General features: G+C 46.1%; 1 protein-coding gene across 1 annotated transcript in view; it reads left to right on the top strand.

Annotated features, from left to right (window-relative positions):
• Window positions 1–20,296, top strand: part of LOC106562141 (CD276 antigen) — a 79,552-nt gene that overhangs the window by 20,843 nt on the left and 38,413 nt on the right. The window contains exons 3-4 of the mRNA XM_014126786.2: window positions 67–417; window positions 4,335–4,631. Of these exons, the coding sequence (XP_013982261.2) occupies window positions 67–417; window positions 4,335–4,631 (648 nt within the window). The remainder of the gene's footprint in view (window positions 1–66; window positions 418–4,334; window positions 4,632–20,296) is intronic.

Below are 20,296 nucleotides of genomic sequence, written 5' to 3'. Positions count from 1 at the left end.
TAAACACACAGGTCTATGTTTGCTGTTATTGACATACTCGCTCTCTCTCCTCTCTCTCCTTTCTAGCTGTCCTAGAAGTGCAGGTCCCAGAGCTGCCAGTGGTGGCGCTGTACGGCATGGACACCACCCTCAACTGTTCCTTCAGCCACGCCTCTCCCTTCAACCTGTCTGACCTCAGTGTCTTCTGGCAGCTGACGGACACCAAGAGCAGCGTGCACAGCTACTGGGCCAGCCAGGACCAGCTGGCAGACCAGGGAGAGCGCTACGCCAACCGCACCAGCCTGTACCCCTCCCAGCTGGGCGCGGGCAACACCTCGCTCCTCCTGAGGGGGGTCCGGGTGGCCGACGAGGGTAGCTACACCTGCTTTGTCAGGGTGGAGGCCTACGGTAGTGCAGCCCTACTGCTCCAGGTGGCAGGTGAGTCTGTTAATTTATTACCTGTATTTAACCGGGTAAGTCATTGAGAACACATTCTCTTTTATGTTTTACAATAACGACTTCAGACTGGGAAAGCTGAACCATTTTTTTTTTATTTCACCTTTATTTAACCAGGTAGGCCAGTTGAGAACAAGCTCTCATTTACAACTGTGACCTGGCCAAGATAAAGCAAAGCAGTGCGACACAAACAACAACACAGAGTTACACATGGAATAAACAAACATACAGTCAATAACACAATATAAAAGTCTATATACAGTGTGTGCAAATGAGGTAAGATGAGGGAGGTAAGGCAATAAATAGGCTATAGTGGTGAAATAATTACAATTTAGCAATTAAACACTGGAGTGATAGATTTGCAGAAGATGAATGTGCAAGTAGAGATACTGGGGTGCAAAGGAGCAAAAGAAATATAACAGTATGGGGATGAGGTAGTTGGATGAGTTATTTACAGATGGGCTATGTACAGGTGCAGTGATCTGTGACCTGCTCTGACAACTGGTGCTTAAAGTTAGAGAGGGACAAATAGGTCTGCTTGGCCTGCAGCTACCACATCTTTCTCGATACATTTTTCCTCGAATCCTGTCTCAAAATACATTGGAGAAGAGGGTCAGAGGATCAGGATCTTGGTTTGTCTCCTCCAATACGGTTGAGAAGGAGGTGAGGAGAAGGAGACACCTGAAGGGCTTCACATACAAGAAGTCCCCTCTTTAACCTTTTACTGCAGTGGGCTAAATGAGGGTCACACAGAGTGTTTCTTGGTAGTCTTAAACAAATCTATTTTGAAACCAAAGTATACACCTCACACACATGGTTATGGGCTTAAAAAAAGAAGACACCTGTACCATGTCAGATATAGAGGTGAAATGGATTACATTTTCAGTTTGCATCCCAATATTACACTTTATATACAGTCATGGCCAAAAGTTTTGAGAATGACACAAATATACATTTTTACAAAGTCTGCTTCCTCAGTTTGTATGATGGCAATTTGCATATACTCCAGAATGTTATGAAGAGTGATCAGATGAATTGCAATTAATTGCAAAGTCCCTCTTTGCCATGCAAATGAACTGAATCCCCCAAAAACGTTTTCACTGCATTTCAGCCCTGCCACAAAAGGACCAGCTGACATCATGTCAGTGATTCTCTCATTAACACAGGTGTAAGTGTTGTCGAGGACAAGGCTGGAGATCACTCTGTCATGCTGATTGAGTTCGAATAACAGACTGGAAGCTTCAAAAGGAGGGTGGTGCTTGGAATCGTTGTTCTTCCTCTGTCAACCATGGTTACCTGCAAGGAAACACGTGCCGTCATCATTGCTTTGCACAAAAAAGGCTTCACAGGCAAGGATATTGCTGCCGGATCACCAAGAACTTCAAGGAGAGCGGTTCAATTGTTGTGAAGAAGGCTTCAGGGCGCCCAAGAAAGTCCAGCAAGCGCCAGGACCGTCTCCTAAAGTTGATTCAGCTGCGGGATCGGGGCACCACCAGTACAGAGCTTGCTCAGGAATGGCAGCAGGCAGGTGTGAGTGCATCTGCATGCACAGTGAGGCGATGACTTTTGGAAGATGGCCTGGTGTCAAGAAGGGCAGCAAAGAAGCCACTTCTCTCCAGGAAAAACATCAGGGACAGACTGATATTCTGCAAAAAGTACAGGGATTGGACTGTTGATGTCTGGGGTAAAGTCATTTTCTCTGATGAATCCCCTTTCCGATTGTTTGGGGCATCTGGAAAAAAGCTTGTCCGGAGAAGGCAAGGTGAGCGCTACCATCAGTCCTGTGTCGTGCCAACAGTAAAGCATCCTGAGACCATTCATGTGTGGGGTTGCTTCTCAGTCATGGGAGTGCGCTCACTCACAATTTTGCCTAAGATCACAGCCTTGAATAAAGAATGGTACCAACACATCCTCCGAGAGCAACTTCTCCCAACCATCCAGGAACAGTTTGGTGACGAACAATGCCTTTTCCAGCATGATGGAGCACCTTGCCATAACGCAAAAGTGATAACTAAGTGGCTCGGGGAACAAAACATCGATATTTTGGGTCCATGGCCAGGAAACTCCCCAGACCTTAATCCCATTAAGAACTTGTGGTCAATCCTCAAGAGGCAGGTGGACAAACAAAAACCCAATTCTGACAGACTCCAAGCATTGATTATGCAAGAATGGGCTGCCATCAGTCAGGATGTGGCCCAGAAGTTAACTGACAGCATGCCAGGGCGGATTGCAGAGGTCTTGAAAAAGAAGGGTCAACACTGCAAATATTGACTCTGCATCAACTTCATGTAATTGTCAATAAAAGCCTCTGACACTTATGAAATGCTTGTAATTATACTTCAGTATTCCATAGTAACATCTGACAAAAATATCTAAAGACACTGAAGCAGCAAACTTTGTGGAAATTAATATTTGTGTCATTCTCAAAACTTTTGGCCACGACTGTCCATCACAGAAGACTGAATTATAACAAAACCGTTTAACATAGAAACACCCTGGATTTTCCATTTTTTTAATTTTTTATTCGTGTTCATCAATTATGAAATAATTCCACCCATGAGGCCAATAGAGGGCAATTTGGTCACACATCACAGGCCCTTCTTTGGTAATCATGCCTTTAGGATCCTAACACAACACAGAAATTGGTCATAAAACACTTAGTTCCGTCAGGGATGCACAATAACATGTTTGGTCGAGACTTTCTGATTGTGGTCCTCTGGTTGTGATCAATCACTGGCTTTGATTATTGGTTCCTGACAAGACTGATTGTTACTAGCAGCTCGGTGATGAAGGTGGTTGTTCCATCAGAGGACCATCATCACAACTGAGTGCACTGTTAGTTAGAATTATTCTTTATGATTTCACACACAGTGTTGGTGAACTCCTCCCTCCCTCCCTCCCTCACCACTAATTTCCACGTTTTGTTGTTAAATTGGTCCTTTCCTGTCTAAGGATGTATGTGCATTAAGCAGCGTTAACGTTCGACAGTTTTCCTCTTGGCTGGCTAGTCTGGGTAGAGAAAAGGGAAAAAAATGACACAGTAGCTCAAACAGTGACAAATTGGCCCCTTTTCATGCATTCCATTCATAGATGTATTATTTTTAGCTGGCATTTACAGTTAACATCATAGGGCTCCCTTCCCACAGTGCTCTGAGAAAATGACGGGTCTCTGTGGAAATCTGCCTGTCAGTCAAATGGATAGCCAGGGAGGTTAGTGGCAGGCTGACATTCCGTCTTAGTGCTGAGAGAGAGAGCGAGAGAGCCCACTTTTCAAAAGGCAACTCGCATGAAGTTATTTAATCTCCTTCTTCTTCCTCCCTGTCCTCCCCATTGTTTGCTGTGTTATGATTGGCTCAGGGAATACAGCCTCCTCTCTCTGCCCGCCGCCTCTCTGGTTGTGTTTTAGCTCAGGGGATTGGAGAGCAGTGAATTCATTCCAGGCTGAGGCTTCACCCCCCTCACCTCCTCACCGCCCACCCCCTCCTGCCAAACCCCTGTACAGAGCACAGTAGTCTCAAATTCTCGGAGCTTTGCCTATTTCCCCCAGGCCCCCCATCCGGGCCGGGCCAGGCTGTGGTGGTTGCGTTGTATTGTGAGGCGGCTTGGCTCAGAGCCATGGCTCTCTCCAGGGAGGAGATGAAGGAGGACAGAAGGGAGCACCAGGATATGCTGCAGATGATGTCTCTGGGATCTTAAGCTTGATGTTATGCTAAGCTCCCTAAATGTAATTAACAATTTAATGGGAATCATGTCAAACAGTTCCCTGGGTGTCCCTCACTGCTGATAATCTGACTAAAACTCTGTATGTCTCTGCTCCCCCCTACCCCTTCAGCTCCCTACTCCAAGCTTCTGGCGACTTCGCTAAAACTCTGTGTGTGTCTGTTCTTCTCCCCCCTCAGCCCCCTATTCCAAGCCTCTGGTGACCCTGGAGCCGGACTCCAACCTGCGGCCGGGTGACGAGGTGGCGCTGACCTGCGTGGCGTACGGTGGTTACCCTGAGGCCGATGTACTGTGGCAGGACGGGGGCGGGCACAACCTGACGGACAACGTCACCACCTCCCTGGTGGCCAATGAGGAGGGGCTGTTCAGCATGCGCAGTATCCTGACTGTCACCCTGGAGCCCAATAGCACTTACAGCTGCAGACTGACCAACCCATTATTGGGCGAGGATGGCCACGCCTCCGTCACCGTCACAGGTGTGTGTGTCTATGTGTGTGTCTATGTCAATCTGTGTGTCTGTGTTCCCCATTGCTGTCTGTCTTCCCTGACAAAGGCTCTAGCCTCTGGAAAGTAAACCAGCTAACATTCAGAGACTTCCCTCAGTGTTTTAATGTTGCCTGTTCAGGATAATCTTGTTTTCAGTCACACAGGAGCACGGCTGCCTATTAAAGTCTTGTATGCATTTGTAAATCAATCCGTCAGTCAAATGTTATGCCTTGAATATTCAGCTAGCTGTTCAGAGCTCCACAGAACTGAAGGGAAAATAATGAAATGTTCAATTATGCTCCAATAAGCCTAACCATCAGTTTCCGCACATCGTTAAATCACATCAGTGGGTAATTATTTCCCAGATGATTCCTATGAAACTAAAATAACTACTCATCTGACATTTGGTAATGCTAGAAGGTGATAAAGGATATACAGTAATATTACAGCTAAGTGGAAGAAATGGTGGTGCAGCAGCTGTACAGCCTACAGAGCAGACTCCTAGCGCTAGCTTGCCACGCCACTGAAGCTACAGCCAATGTCTGCCAACCAGGAAGTGTGACCCACTTCCTGGTTGGCAGACATTGGCTGTAGCTAGGTATGGTTGTGATCTTCAGACATTGCTCTTTTTGGGTGAGTGGTGTAATCTCTTCCTGGGACGTGTGGGTGGTGGCCTTGTGTGGTGGCCCTGGGGTCTTCTCTGTCCCATCCCCAGTCCCTGACCCCCTGTCCCCTGGCTGTCTTACTGGTGTATGTGATGTTTAGCGTGTGGAGTGTTTAGTGTGTCTGACGGGCCAAGACTGGCTCTCTAATGGGAGCAGGGCTGTGTGAAATGGCTCATAAATAAGAAGAGGTGGCCGGGACCTACTGGAGCAGAGCTAGGGAGGGGGAGGTCACCCTACGCCCGGGTCAGGGAGTGTGTGTGTGTGTGTGTGTGTGTGTGTGTGTGTGTGTGTGTGTGTGTGTGTGTGTGTGTGTGTGTGTGTGTGTGTGTGTGTGTGTGTGTAGTCTCTGTGTGTGTGTGTGTGTGTGTGTGTGTGTGTGTGTGTGTGTGTGTGTGTGTGTGTGTGTGTGTGTGTGTGTGTGTGTGTGTGTGTGGGGGGGGGGGGGGAGTCTGTGTGTTGTGTGTGTCAGGTCAGTGAGTGCTGCTCCGCTGGGCTGGGAAATGACTGCTGTTTCCGTGCTGCTGGGGCCGGCAGGGCCCTGAGCCTGATGGCCTGTTCCACAGCTCCACACTCTACAGTCATGACAAGGCCTCTGGTGTATTACAATGTTGCTAAATCCACAGTAGGAAGAGACATGACATGAAGGAGTAAACAAGTGTTGCTGTTAAGCCCACAGTACGATTACTGTTCACATGTTGCCGTAGACTTTAGAAAAGTGGAACTACTGGAGACTATTGCATCTTGTAGTTTTAGTAAAGGACATAGATATGCTTATATGCTATCTGTTTTTATAGAGAACGTAAGGCTGATTAGGTACCTCTCTAAGGCATTCTAGATGTTGCCTCAGGTGGTTAACTGTTTCAGATCATAGAGTTATTTCAGTGGTCCAGATCTATAGAGGTGATGGAGAAGATAGAGGTGAATCCTGACAGAGCAGAGGAGGAAATGGACATAGGACCGATGATCTGAAGCAGTATGAAAGAACTGACAACTAGGTATGGTTGTGATCTTCGTCAGTCGGTGTGTCAAGGAAGAGTTCCTCTCAGACTGAGCAGTTCTTCCTCATCCAACCCGGAACCCAGCAGAACACCTGCTCTGTTAGACTAGTGGAAAGCCTTTGTTCTCCACAGAGAGACAGTTTGTGCCGAGCGCAGAAACCCACTGATAACGAAAAGTGATCTGTTCAGCTCAGTGGAAATAAAGGAATTACCCACGCTCTGAAGCTGTCCTAGAGAAAAACCAGGGTAGGCTACGGAGAATAACAGAGGCAACCTATGAAAGAGAATAGACCAGCCAAGAAGAAAGAGAGGCCGAGGGATGAGAGAGAGATTGAGAGATGGCGAGAGAGAGAGAGAGAGAGAGAGAAAGGATGGAACAAACCCAGAGACAAAGCTGCAAAGCTGTTGATTAAAGCCATGGAGTGGCCAGGATCTGAGCACTCTGGGGCTAGTTGGAGAATATTAATTTATCTTACTCTAACCAGCACAGCTTGATGATGGCCTAACTTGTTAGTAAACAAGTGGCAGATTTATTTTTGTGTGCCGAGATACAAGGGGCTTGTTTGATATGAAAATGTATTTGCATTTGTTTACAACAGCTGCTGTATGCTTAACAACTTCTGTAATTAATTTTGACCTAGCAGAATTGTTCTGAGTGTGTGCCCAGCAGAGTTTATATAGTAAATATACTGGATAATCACAGCACTGCACCTACCACACACCAGACTGAGGTAGGCTGAGAATCCTATTACAGGGAGGGGTGAAATCTGCTTAAGATTCCAAATGGACTATTCCCCACCCAATAGGAGGGAGGGAGGGAGGGAGGGAGGGAGGGAGGGAGGGAGGGAGGGAGGGAGAGAGAGAGAGAGGGAGAGGGAGAGGGAGAGGGAGAGAGAGAGAGAGAGAGAGAGAGAGAGAGAGAACAAGCACATTAAAATTTCACACTTTCCTCAATCTCTGATTGAAAAATTACAATAGTAATACAACTCTCCCCCTGGGAAAAGAAATAGTTTGACAAGGTTAATTTGGAGAAAATGAACCCCTAACTGCACAGAACAGTGTGTGGGGCGCGTGTGAAGCCATGTGTTGAGACGGTATGGGTTAAGAAGTTATGCTTGTGAACCATGACATCATCATTAGCACCACTGTCAATAGTAGTACCTCCCCCATGACACAACACCTGCCTGGCTGAATACTACATACACAATACTGCCATTTACAACTGAAATATCTCAGTGCAGGTTAGAAGAGGTCATGTCAGGCTTGAGCCCTAAATTACCGTATGATGTGTTGGTTCAACAGTTGTTGGGAGAGAGACAACAATGTGTGTTGGTAGTAGGATATTGATGGATGTAGCAACAGGATACAGTAGGATCCAACTTGGAACAGACACAAAGAGATGCCTGGCATCCAGCGTCCATGGACGATGACAAGAGGCAGCAGCTGCAGCAGCCCTTGTATGAACCCAGGCAGGCTGCCTCCCTCCACAGCCTCCTCTCTGCCTCCTCTCCCTCCTCTCTGCCTCCTCAGCCCCCTCTCCCTCCTCAGCCTCCTCTCTGCCCCCTCAGCCTCCTCAGCCTGCTCTCCCTCATCTCCTTCCTCAGCCTCCTCTCCCTCCTCTCCCTCCTCTCCCTCCTCAGCGTCCTCTCTGCCTCCTCAGCCTCCTCTCCCTCCTCTCTGCCTCCTCAGCCTCCTCTCCCTCCTCTCTGCCTCCTCAGCCTCCTCTCTCCCTCCTCAGCCTCCTCTCTCCCTCCTCAGCCTCCTCTCCCTCCTCAGCCTCCTCTTCCTCCTCTCCCTCCTTAACCTCCTCTCTGCCTCCTCAGCCTCCTCTCTGCCTCCTCAGCCTCCTCTCTCCCTCCTCAGCCTCCTCTCCCTCCTCAGCCTCCTCTCTGCCCCCTCAACCTCCTCTCCCTCTTCTGCCTCCTCAGCCTCCTCTCTGCCTCCTTTCCCTCCTCAGCCTCCTCTCTCCCTCCTCAGCCTCCTCTCCCTCCTCAGCCTCCTCTCCCTCCTCTCCCTCCTCAGCCTCCTCTCTCCCTCCTCAGCCTCCTCTCTCTCTCCTCAACCTCCTCTCTCCCTCCTCAGCCTCCTCTCTCCCTCCTCAACCTCCTCTCTCCCTCCTCAGCCTACTCTCCCTCCTCAACCTCCTCTCTCCCTCCTTAGCCTCCTCTCCCTCCTCAGCCTCCTCTCCCTTCTTTGCCTCCTCTCCCTCCTCTTCCTCCTCTGCCTCCCTAGCCTGCTTGGCTATACTACCATCCTCCTGGCTGAAAGCAGCAGAGGCAGTTTGAGCAGCTCAGTCTCAGACTAAATCCCACCTCTGCTCCCCCTCCCTGCCCACCCTCTCGGCCACTTTGCTATCCTCAAAAAATAATAATGCCCTTTGAGCTTTATGGACATGCTGTCTGTCTAATATCATTTTTACCGCTGCTGGCAGAATGCAGAGCTTTAGATCCCTACTGTGGGAGATGAGAGATGAGAGATGGCTGTGGTGGCGGTGGGGGCTTTAGGCCTGTCACTGCCCAGGCCCTCTGTCTCTCTGCTCAGCGGATGAGAGCACCATTGTCTCTCCGCCCGACTCCACTGCTGGCACAGCACTCGCAGCTCCCAGCAGCAGGATAAGATCGAGATAGAGAGGACAGAGGGAGAGGGGGAGTGAGGGTTGGGCTGATGACAGAGAGTGAGATGGAGACGAGAGCAGAGAGTGTTTGCTAAGCTCTGAGCCGTGGCACCAGGGCCTGACAGGCAGGCAGGGAGATGGAGTCACTGACAGGGAGGGAGGGACTAACACTCTCAACTTGACTTTTTCCCCCTACTAGCTCTGACTTTGCTGATAGCTACTTTATTGAGAAGAAAATTAACTTACCAAGACTGAGATATGTAGCTGTCCCACCTAGCTATCTTAAGATGAATGCACTTACTACTCTAAGTTGCTCTGCATAAGAAAGTCTGCTAAATGACTCAAATGTAAAGGTATTGTAAATGGATGAAGTGAGGGAGACAGAGGAAGAGAGGGTGACAGAGGGAGATCGCCCAAGCTGTGCTGCTGAGCGCGTCCAATCTGCCTTGCTCGCCTCATCCCCTGCTCCGAAAGGACCAACTCACTCCACCAGAATTATTTTATATATATATATATATATATATATATATTTTTTTTATATATTTTTTTTACAATACATCGCTCTCTCTCCATGTTTCTCCCCTCCTCTCTCACTGTTTCTCTCTCTCTCTCTCTCTCTCTCTCTCTCGCTCTCTCTCTCTTGCGCTCTCCATGTTTTTCTCTCTCAGCCTCTCCCTCTCTATCTACCCCCCTCTCTCTCTTTCTCTCTCTATCTCTCTCTCTCACTGTTTGTCTCTCCCTGTTTTTCTCTCTTTCACGTTCTCTCTCTCCCCCTGTCTCTCTCTCTTCCTCTCTCTCAAACACACACTTTACATCTCGCTCCCTTTCACACTCACATCCACGCCTCAATAGCTCCATGCACACTCCAACATTACTCTTAATAGGCAGAAGAGACAGTGTCACAAAGGTGCTAATGGGCAGTCCTAGCACTACCTTTTCAGGACTCCTGAGTGGCACAGCGGTCTAAGGCACTGCTTCTCGGTGCAAGAGGCGTCACTACAGTCCCTGGTTCAAATCCTGGCTGTATCACATGCGTCTGTGATTGGGAGTCCCATAGGGCGGCGCGCAATTGGCCCAGCGTCGTCTGGTTTTGGCCGGGGTAGGCCGTCAAGAATTTGTTCTTAACTGACTTGCCTAGTTAAATTAAGGTAAAAAAAAAAATAGATATACAGTATATATTCCCTTTGGAGCAGACAGCATAAAGCTTTGCTGTGTTTTTCCTTCATTACGTTTGTGCTAGCCTCTTCCCTTTTTCCCTGACGGTGTTATTATCTGTTCTGGGGTGCTTGTTCCTGACATGTGTTGCCGTTTAAATTGGTACCTGCCAGTGCCCTGCTCGCCAAGCTTACGCAAGCCTAAAAAAACAAGTAAGCAAACGAAAGCAAGCTAAAAACAAAACACTGTATTACTCCTTGTTCTCTACTCAACTTTTTTACAGGGCTACTTTAAATACAATTAACGAAGCCTTTGGAAAAAGAGGAAAACAGCAGTATAAATGAATCCGCTGTCAGTAGAGAAGCGAGCAGGCAGTTCCCCAGATGGAACACTATTAATTATTGTCCAAGCGCACAGACGGGTCTTTCTCTCTCTCTCTCTCTCTCTCTCTCTCTCTCTCTCTCTCTCTCTCTCTATCTTTACATCCCTCCCTGAATACACACTGTCTTATGACAACCCCCTAGCACAACAACAACCAAATAGAGAGATGGAGTAATGGAGGGAGCAGTCTAAAATAAATTCAGGTAGGCCAATGGCAGTCTTTGTAAGCACATTATTTCCTCTCAGGATTCTGAACTGGGGCCACTTGCTCCTGTCACTGCCATGTTGAGTTGTTAAGTTGTTTGAATGTCCTCCCTCCCTCCCTTGCCTTCAACATGGGGACGTTTTATCCCTGTATTATGGCTTCACGGAATTATTTGGCTCTCAGTCTTGCCGTTTGCAGCTCTGAGGGATTGTTGGGTTGAATGAGGGATTAGGGCCGGGCCAGTTCCTGCTCACTGCATTGCTCTTATAGCATCTCAACAATCACAGCGATAAAATGAGCTCCCTCTCATTGTGTTGGGGATTTATGCCTTCCTGTTCCTGTTCACTGTTGTCATCTTCACTGTCTCCTTTTGGCACAAAAGGTCTTTACGATGGCTGAATGTCAAAATGTATTTTATGTCTGCAGTTGAAAATACAATGTTGGAGCGTTGCGGCCTGAACACCTCTACTGTGAGTGGCTGTCTGGTAGTCTGTGTGGGTGTGTGGGCTTGGGCCTGCTGTGTGGTCCTGTCCTGTCCTCCCCCTCACCACAGGGGAGCCATCACCAGTACATGACTCTATAAGTGTCCACGGCCCCAGTCCCAGGCCACCATGGCATGGCATCGGGCACGTCCTGGCCTCCTCTCCTCTCCTTTCCACACTGTGGAGTACTGTGACATCTTTATGCCTGCCCAGAGCCTGAAGGGAACCTCTCTCTTTAAGCCCTGCACTCCTCTCCTGCTTTCTTTCTTCTTCAAGACAGATTATATTTATGACTGCAGTAAAAGTGCAAAAGCCCTATTTTGTCACTGATCAAGCTCATTTTTTATTTTCCCTCCCAGAGTCACAGTGAGGGGGGACTGACTATCAGTGGGGTTCAGCCAAGGGGCCTGCAGTGTACATTTCACACAGTTGCTGTTTTATCCTGTAAGAGGGATTGGTTTCTGGAGGCCTGGCGTCAGCCTCTGCTTTACGATTTCAAATCATATTAGGTGCAGCCTTTTGAGAGACATTGCGCGGAGAGTAGCCCAGAGAAAACGGTTGAGCATACCTTCAAAGGCTTGGTCGTTTAATTATTCATTTCCATTTATTTTATGCTTAAACTCTCTTAAACCAGATAAGACCATGCATTGTTGTCCCACAAAAGATGTTTGCAACCTCCGTAAATCGCTTTGTTCTGGTGCCTTGAAACAGTCCATATCAATGGCCGCCCATACACAAAGAGTATTGTCTAGCGGTGATATGTCTTTTCAATTAGGAGGCGCTGAGAGACTTGGGCCCGTTCCTGGAAAAGGTAGCTCGCCTCACTGATAGCTCTAGAGACCAGTAATTGATTACAAGGTGTGAAATTTATGAAAGTTAAGCATGGAGCTAGTGTGGGCGTCTCCCTGTAGAGGTGTGTTACTGGCCCAGGACTCTTCGTACTTACCTCCCTGCAGCATGGACTTAAACCACTCAAAAGAGTTTGTTTACTGTCTGTAAATGTGACTGAAATGACTCAACTTGACTCAGGATTTAGTACTGCAGTCAGTCTGAGTCATCTGCCTTCATCTGCAGGGACAGTGTCATCACAGCCCTTTAACTCTCGAAACCAAATATTATGCTCCTACATTTGTGATGGAAGCATTGATTAGAACATGGCAGCCATCTTTGACATAGCCAAATGAGACTGGCGTGGATAGAGGGAAGCTGTGAGGGCCGGGATCTCCTTTAGGTCACATTAACAGACAAACTGTCCACAGGGGAATGAACTCAATCCATCCTTTCACATTGTTAATTTCGTCAACTGTGTTTAATTTCATCAGACGGACGGACGGACGGACGGGGGGGGGGGGGGGGGGGGATGTGTCTGCAGTAAGTGCAACTCTCCGTCAACGCCACAAGACATCTCAGTGACCCAGACTTATACTGCCTGTCATATCTATAATGTATGTGTCTGCCTACTTCCAGCCACTTGCTGTGCTGCTGGGGGATGAGCAGCAAAGCTGTAGTCTACTGCTGTAGTTAAGGTTTCTGATGCCATTGTTAGTGTTACGTCTGTGGTTATTTGGGGCCTCAACCGTGTACTGTAGACGTCCCTCGTTATCAAATAAGATGCAATTCCATTATGTTTGCCTTAGAAACATTACCACGGGCATCCGTAGCAGAAATGGCTTTGAGAGAAATAGCAAGATAAAATGAAAGCGATTCTAGTGAAATGATATTGAAATCCATAATAAGATAGATAGTTTAATATCTATGGTAACAAAACATATGGTACGTAACCGACCCAAGGCTTAAGGACTAATACAACTTCATTTGAATTTCAAACTGCTGCACCAGCATGATCCTACATTAGATACAGAGAGCATGACAATTTCCTGATAGACTTTCCAGAGCCACCAGTGTATATCTGATCCCTATGCCAACTAAGCTAAATGCTAACCAAGTCAAGTCCTTTGCGCTTTAGCCAAAGGCTGTGCCTTCTGTTAGACTCCTGGCTGGCTGGCTGGCTGGATATAGAGATGGGGATGAGATAAATGGTAGCGAATGGAGCACACTAAGAAGGTCAGAGGATTAGAGGCCCCTATAGGGCCCCAGGTTCACACCTGCTAAATTACTTCTGGGTAAAGACTGAGGCCCTCTCTGTTCATTATATCACAGCAGCCAATGGAAGCGCATACAACATTATGGCCACATATACTGAGTATACCAAATATTAGGAACACCTTCCTAATATTGAGTTGCATCCCCCCCTTTTGGGCATGGACTCTACACGGTGTCGAAAGCTTTCCACAGGGATGCTGTCCCATGTTGACATCCAACGCTTCCCACAGTTGTGTCAAGTTAGCTGAATGTGCTTTGGGTGGTGGTCCATTCTTGATACACACGGGAAACTGTGAGCAGTATTGCAGTTCTTGACACAAACCGGTGCACCTGGCACCTACTACCATACCCTGTTCAAACGCACTTCAAACTTTTGTCATGCCCATTCACCCTCTGAATGGCACTCATACACAATCCATGTCAATTGTTTGAAGGCTAAAAAAGTATTCTTTAACCTATCTCCTCCCCTTCATCTACACTGATTGAAGTGGATTTAACAAGTGACATCAATAAGGGATCATAGCTTTCACCTGTGTTCACCTGGTAAATATTTGTCATGGAAATAGCAGGTGTCCTTAATGTTTTGTACACTCAGTATAGTCTTGGTGAAGGTCCTGGCTGCAGTGGTGATACACTCATTTCATGCATCTGCAACCATGATATTGCCTGAGACTGAGGCAGTGATAGTTATAGTATGGCTACGCTATACTAACTTGGACATGGAAACATTTCCTTTTGATTCAAAATACCTGAGGGGTATGGTCAGTAGGTACACTTTGGTTTTAGAAGTGGGGGGGACATAACCTGGCAGGGGGTCTGGGGGTCCTCCCCCATTATTTTTTGGGGCATCTAAAGCTAATTTCCTGCATTTTTACACAATCCAATATGCGTCTCTATTTAGAACAAAAAGTAAGCAAAAATGCCCAGAGTCATCAAGCTAGATAAGTTATCATTATTAAATATGTTTAAATGATTAATAAGACTGAACTAGATCAAAGGTAATTCAATAATAAATATTGTGTTGCACCTATAACCAATAGACTAGCAAAACTAAGACTTTTGATTGTCTTTATATCAAATTTCAGCCAGCCCGAGCTGCCTGCATGCCCGAGCTGCCTGCACGCCTGACCCCACCAGTCTAGTCAATAACTCAACTCTCTCCCAACACAATTTCCTTCCCAGTTCCCGCCTTAATTTTTTTTTATTCCCAAGAGAAAGGTTTGGAAACCAAAAAAAACACATACACCTCAAATACACATTAACAAACAGAAACAGTAAATACTCCATATAATTAATGTCATATGCCTAATAGTACAGTCTAATACACCCCACTTGCAAACAATATAGCTGGGTCACCTCGTCCTGTTCCTAGGTGTCCACCACCCTGCAGTGTCACATTCTAACATATCCCACTAAGCTTTAGGATCTTAGTGAAACATTCATTATTGGTTTTGGGTGTGTTACGCCAAGGCCAGAGTGACAACCCACAGGAAGGCAGACCCCCAGGGCCAGGAATGCGCAGCCAGGGATTGCCTAAATAGGTATCTCCCCAGACGTGGGCATGTTTTCAATATAGTCTCCTTTAGTCACATTGTATTCCGTATAAGGCATCCAGACCTTATGAAAGTTGCCCAGTATACCCTTAATCTTGTAATAAATGAAATGATAGAAAACTTGACATTGTGGGAGGATAACCAACCTTCCAATGAATGGCAATACATTTCTTAGCCACTATAAATGTTTCACATTTTACAGCTGCTCTTGTCCAGAGTGATTTACAGTAGTGAGTGTATGCATTTTCATACTGGTTCACCATGGGAATCAAACCCACAACCCTGGCGTTGCAAGCACCATGCTCTACCAACTGAGCTACACAGCTTCGTTACACAGGTTCTTCAGATAACAGCCACCAGTATCAACATTTACAAGCAAACAAAAACAGGGAGAAGGGAGAATCAGTAGACATGCTGAAATAAAAGTACATACTCTTTGCCAGAAGTCAGCCAGCCTTCACAAGAACAAAACATATGCAAATATGTACCCTTTTGTGTTTTACACCTCAAGCAGAGGAATGCATTTCTGAGTGCATGATATTCAGTTTCACTGGATGGTCTTAAACTGCAGTAATTTAATTCTGAGATGATATGAACATGACGGGGCATTTTAACATATCCAGTTATCATCATCATCAATAGCGTCTCCCAGGTCTTTCTCACATTTTTATTTGACATGTTTTGTGTCATTTGGAGAAGCCTCTATCAACCCTTGATACAGTTTGGACATCAACTTTGAAGGTTTGTCGGACTGCCTTAAAATAGCATCTGTCTTGTCCAGTGTTTGCTGCGCAGAGATAATAAAGTGTTGTATCTGCAAAAATTCACCTCAGCTCCATCACAGACTGGTCTTCCCTGGCTGCCTGACCCTGCTGAGACCCCTGTCACCATCTGATCCTCCTGAGATGAGGCATGACAAAGAATTGCCATGGTGTACATTTATACATTATATTATCCAAGAATAGAATCAATGGTTCAATAATTGAAATGACCATTATTCCCAGATCCCAGACTGTAGCGTTAAACTTAAACTGCTGTCTTGTAGCTACTGTAGGTCTACCCATCAATTCAAGATGGTACTTTCAATCATTCACTGATATTGTTAATATACTGCAAAATTCACCTGAGCTCCGTAGACTGGTCTTCCCTGGCTGTCTGACCCTGCTGGGACCACTGTCACCATAAGACATGATGAGCAGTGTTGTGTACTGACTGTGCACTAGAGGGCTGCATTCCTGCGGGAAGCCAGCGGGACCTGCGGGTCCCGACAGAGATCATTGCGGCGCGGCCGGCATTTTTCATGCTGTGGGCGGTCAGACAGACGACTTCGGGATGTAAAACTTTTTTGTTGTCCCACAGATTGCCTTCTATGCGTTAGCCTACCTATTGTTTTAAAAGCACATATTTTTCGCATTATTCTCACACAATTCGCTGCTTCAACATCAGTAGCCTACCTCTCCTGGTTGGGCATGAGAGATCAAGTGTGGTCTCATTGAAATAGAGTAGGCTGCCTACGTGGGCGGAGAATCACTTTATGAAATATTTATGCATATGAAATTAATTTAAATATGATTAGACTATTTTACTACAGTGTCTGTAAATAAATAGGCTATTGATAATTGTTGCTCTTGCTGCTGGTGATTCTCTGATCCACCTCTACGCAGACGACACCATTCTGTATACTTCTGGCCCCTCTTTGGACACTGTGTTAACTAACCTTCAGATGAGCTTCAATGCCATACAACTCTCCTTCCGTGGCCTCCAACTGCTCTTAAATGCAAGTAAAACTAAATGCATGCTATTCAATCGATCACTGCCCGCACCTGCTCACCCGTCCAGCATCACTACTCTGGACGGCTCTGACTTAGAATACGTGGACAACTACAAATACCTGGGTGTCTGGTTAGACTGTAAACTCTCCTTCCAGACTCACATTAAGCGTCTCCAATCCAAAATTAAATCTAGAATCGGCTTCCTATATCGCAACAAAGCATCCTTCACTCATGCTGCGAAACATACCCTCGTAAAACTGACCATCCTACCAATCCTCGACTTCGGTGATGTCATCTATAAAATAGCCTCCAACACTACTCAACAAATTGGATGCAGTCTATCACAGTGCCATCCGTTTTGTCACAAAAACCCCATACACTACCCACAATTGCGACCTGTTCGTTCTCGTTGGTTGGCCATCGCTTCATACTCATCGCCAAACCCACGGCTACAGGTTATCTACAAGTCTCTGCTAGGGAAAGCCCCGCCTTATCTCAGCTCACTGGTCACCATAGCAGCACCCACCTCTAGCACGCGCTCCAGCATGTATATCTCACTGGTCACCCCAAAGCCAATTCCTCCTTTGGTCGTCTTTCCTTACAGTTCTCTGCTGCCAATGACTGGAATGAACTGCAAAAATCTCTGAAACTGGAAACACTTATCTCCCTCACTAGCTTTAAGCACCAGCTGTCAGAGCAGCTCACAGATCACTGCACCTGTACATAGCCCATCTGTAAACAGCCCATCTATCTACCTACTTCATCCCCATACTGTATTTATTTATTTATCTTGCTCCTTTCCACCCCAGCATCTCTACTTGCACATTCATCTTCTGCACATCTACCATTCCAGTGTTTAATTGCTATATTGTAATTACTTCACCACTATGGCCTATTTATTGCCTTAACTTACCTCATTTGCACTCACTGTATATAGACTTTTTGTTTTCTTTTGTTCTACTGTATTATTGACTGTATGTTTTGTTTATTCCAAGTGTAACTCTGTGTTGTTGTATGTGTCGAATTGCTATGCTTTATCTTGGCCAGGTCGCAGTTGCAAATGAGAACTTGTTCTCAACTAGCCTACCTGGTTAAATAAAGGTGAAATAAATTAAATAATGGATAGAAGTGGAGGGCGCTCAACCAACGTGAGTCGAAATGCAATCAAAAACTTTAATCATCATTGGAAAGGAAAAGGCTCAACGCGCGCATAGGCTACTATGGTGAGCGAGCGTTGCGCCTTCTCATTTTCAATAAGTATTGCTTACCCATTTATTTGTCTCTGCCAGCAAATCGTCCTCCTAAAAGGTAGGCTATATCCTATAGGCCTATGCAAAACATAGGAAGTGTCGCTGTCGTCATTCTTGCTGCTTCAAGTTCAGTAGTCATACCTGCGAGATCAGGTGCGCGTGTGGTCTCAATTAAATAGAGTAGGCTATATCCTATGCATGGGCGGAGAAGCACTGGGCAGTTATCTTTCCAAGGAAATGTCCTACCTAAATACTTTACTATATTGCCTAGAAATAGGCCTAGATATTGATCGCCCATCTTCCCACTCCTTAAAGGTAGGCTATAAAATAGCTCAAGAGAAAGTGCAAGTCTCTCCTACTCTGCTCTCTACAAACTACATCTATCATATTGTTTGATATAGCCCAGTAATACAGATAGCCTAATATAAGGGCCATATGAGAATCTCTGGTAATTTAAACAATTTCCTAAGTTATGTTTGTGCATTTGATATTGCCTATAGGGAGCAAAATTGCTGGGACCATGGCTGGCATGTGAGCTGTGTCACATACGCCTAAACTAACATTGTGGGACTACGGTTGGGTTTGGAACCAGTTCTTGCGGTAGCGGGTGGGAGTCAGAAAGCCAGCGGGTGTGGGCGGAGTGCGGTATGAAAAGCTGCAGATGCAGGTGGTAGAGGGATGATGAAATTGGTCCCACCAGACCTCTACTGTGCACCTTGACAGTGAAGACTGTGACGTTAAATTGCCATACTGACTAATAAAAACACACATTGCAGTGAAAACATTCAGAATATCAATCTTACATCGTTTGGCTTATGGTTTCATCGTGTGATTCAGGTCTAGTCTGATTCAGGCGAAAAGAATAGCTAACGTTAGCCAACATTTGGCCAGCTCTCTCTATTGGTACATCAACTGGCGAAAGCTAGCCAAGTTCATTTACTTCTGTTGAAACAAAGGCTACAAAACATTTCTATACAAACAACTGCAGTTAGATAGTAATAATAGCCACCTCATATCGCTATCTGACAGATTGCTAGAGGCTAGAGCTAACCTGGCTGTGGTAGCTACTAGCTAGCGTAGCTAATTCATTCACCTCAGTTGAGAGGGGATGAAACATTAGCTAATATTACATGTCAGTTACAATACTAGCCCAGCACTGTGAATAAACACAAGTTTGTTTCTGTTAAGTTAAACAGCAGTTACCTTGCCAGCTAACATCAGCAAACTAAAGAGTAGCCAGTTTCTACTTTGATTGCTTTTACAACTCAGTGAAAGAGCACAACACATACATACTGAACTATGTTCAACTCTCCCGTGCTGGTCCAGCCAGCCAGCCTTCACGCAGCCTGTTAGCCCACTCTGTGGTGTCCGCGGTCCTAAATCCAGCCGGACAAAAATGCAATTTCAGAATGTGGGGGGGACATGACCCCACCGTCCCAAGTGAAAGTTGCGCCCCTGGGTATGGTAATAGTAGATCAACCATGTATATTTTGTAGTTAATGCAACAGTAAGGAGCAGTGTGGTATTTATATAGCTAATGAAGGATTTGGAGGGCGTGTGTTTAAGATGGAACATCGCATAAGAGACAGTTAATTTCTATTTAGAGAAGTAGAGAGAGAGAGAGAGAGAGAGAGAGAGAGAGAGAGAGAGAGAGAGAGAGAGCAAAAAAAATCACCTCCCAGTGGTTTCAAAGGCCTGGGGCCCTGATTCCCAGAAGCCATACAGTAGCCTAATGATCAGACACTGTGGTAAAGTTGCTGAAAAACAGATTTTTTTAATAGCAGGAGCACACTATTTAAGATTTGCCCTCACATTGTAAGCCTCAGCAATATGATTGGCTGTTATGGCCCTGCAATACTTTCTTTTATTGCGTACTTATCACCATGAAGTAATCAAGAATTCACCATCATGGTCATAATATAATGGTCAATGGGATTTTGTGTTGAGCAGATTTCACATTGCCATATATTTGCCATATTGCCGTATGCTTCTAATGTCTGTTCTTGCATTAAAGTATTGGTTCTTGTTCAGTATGACAGAGAAAAAGGCCTCATTAAGGCTCGCACACATCGCACCATATGTTGATCTGGTGTTCGTCTGCCAATCGTTCAGCACGCTGTGTTTTATAGACCACCCGCTGGTGGACGGCTAGCTGACAACATTTTTGCATGATTCTACATGTAAAATCGGCGCGCTCTCGGTTCGTAAATTAGAAGTGCAAACGTTATTGGTGTGTCCGAGCCCTTAAATCCAGGGCAGTCTCATGGCATACGGTCTTAAAGTTAAAATGTTGGAGAGTGTTAAAATACATTTAGCTTGACGTTGGTATCCATACTGTGGTCTCTTCTAATGCAGCAGCCTGGAGCATCATGCTCTTTAAGTGAAGGTCGGGTGAAGGAGAAGTGAGTGTAGTAATGCTCTGAGTGGAAGTGGAGGTTACAGACCTCCTCCACCTTACTCTGCCATCTGAGTGGAGA

Source organism: Salmo salar, chromosome 11, assembly GCF_965601325.2.
Source record: "Salmo salar chromosome 11, fSalSal1, whole genome shotgun sequence".
NCBI classification, from domain to species: Eukaryota; Metazoa; Chordata; class Actinopteri; order Salmoniformes; family Salmonidae; genus Salmo; species Salmo salar.
This window is presented reverse-complemented; position numbering and strand designations above follow the sequence as displayed.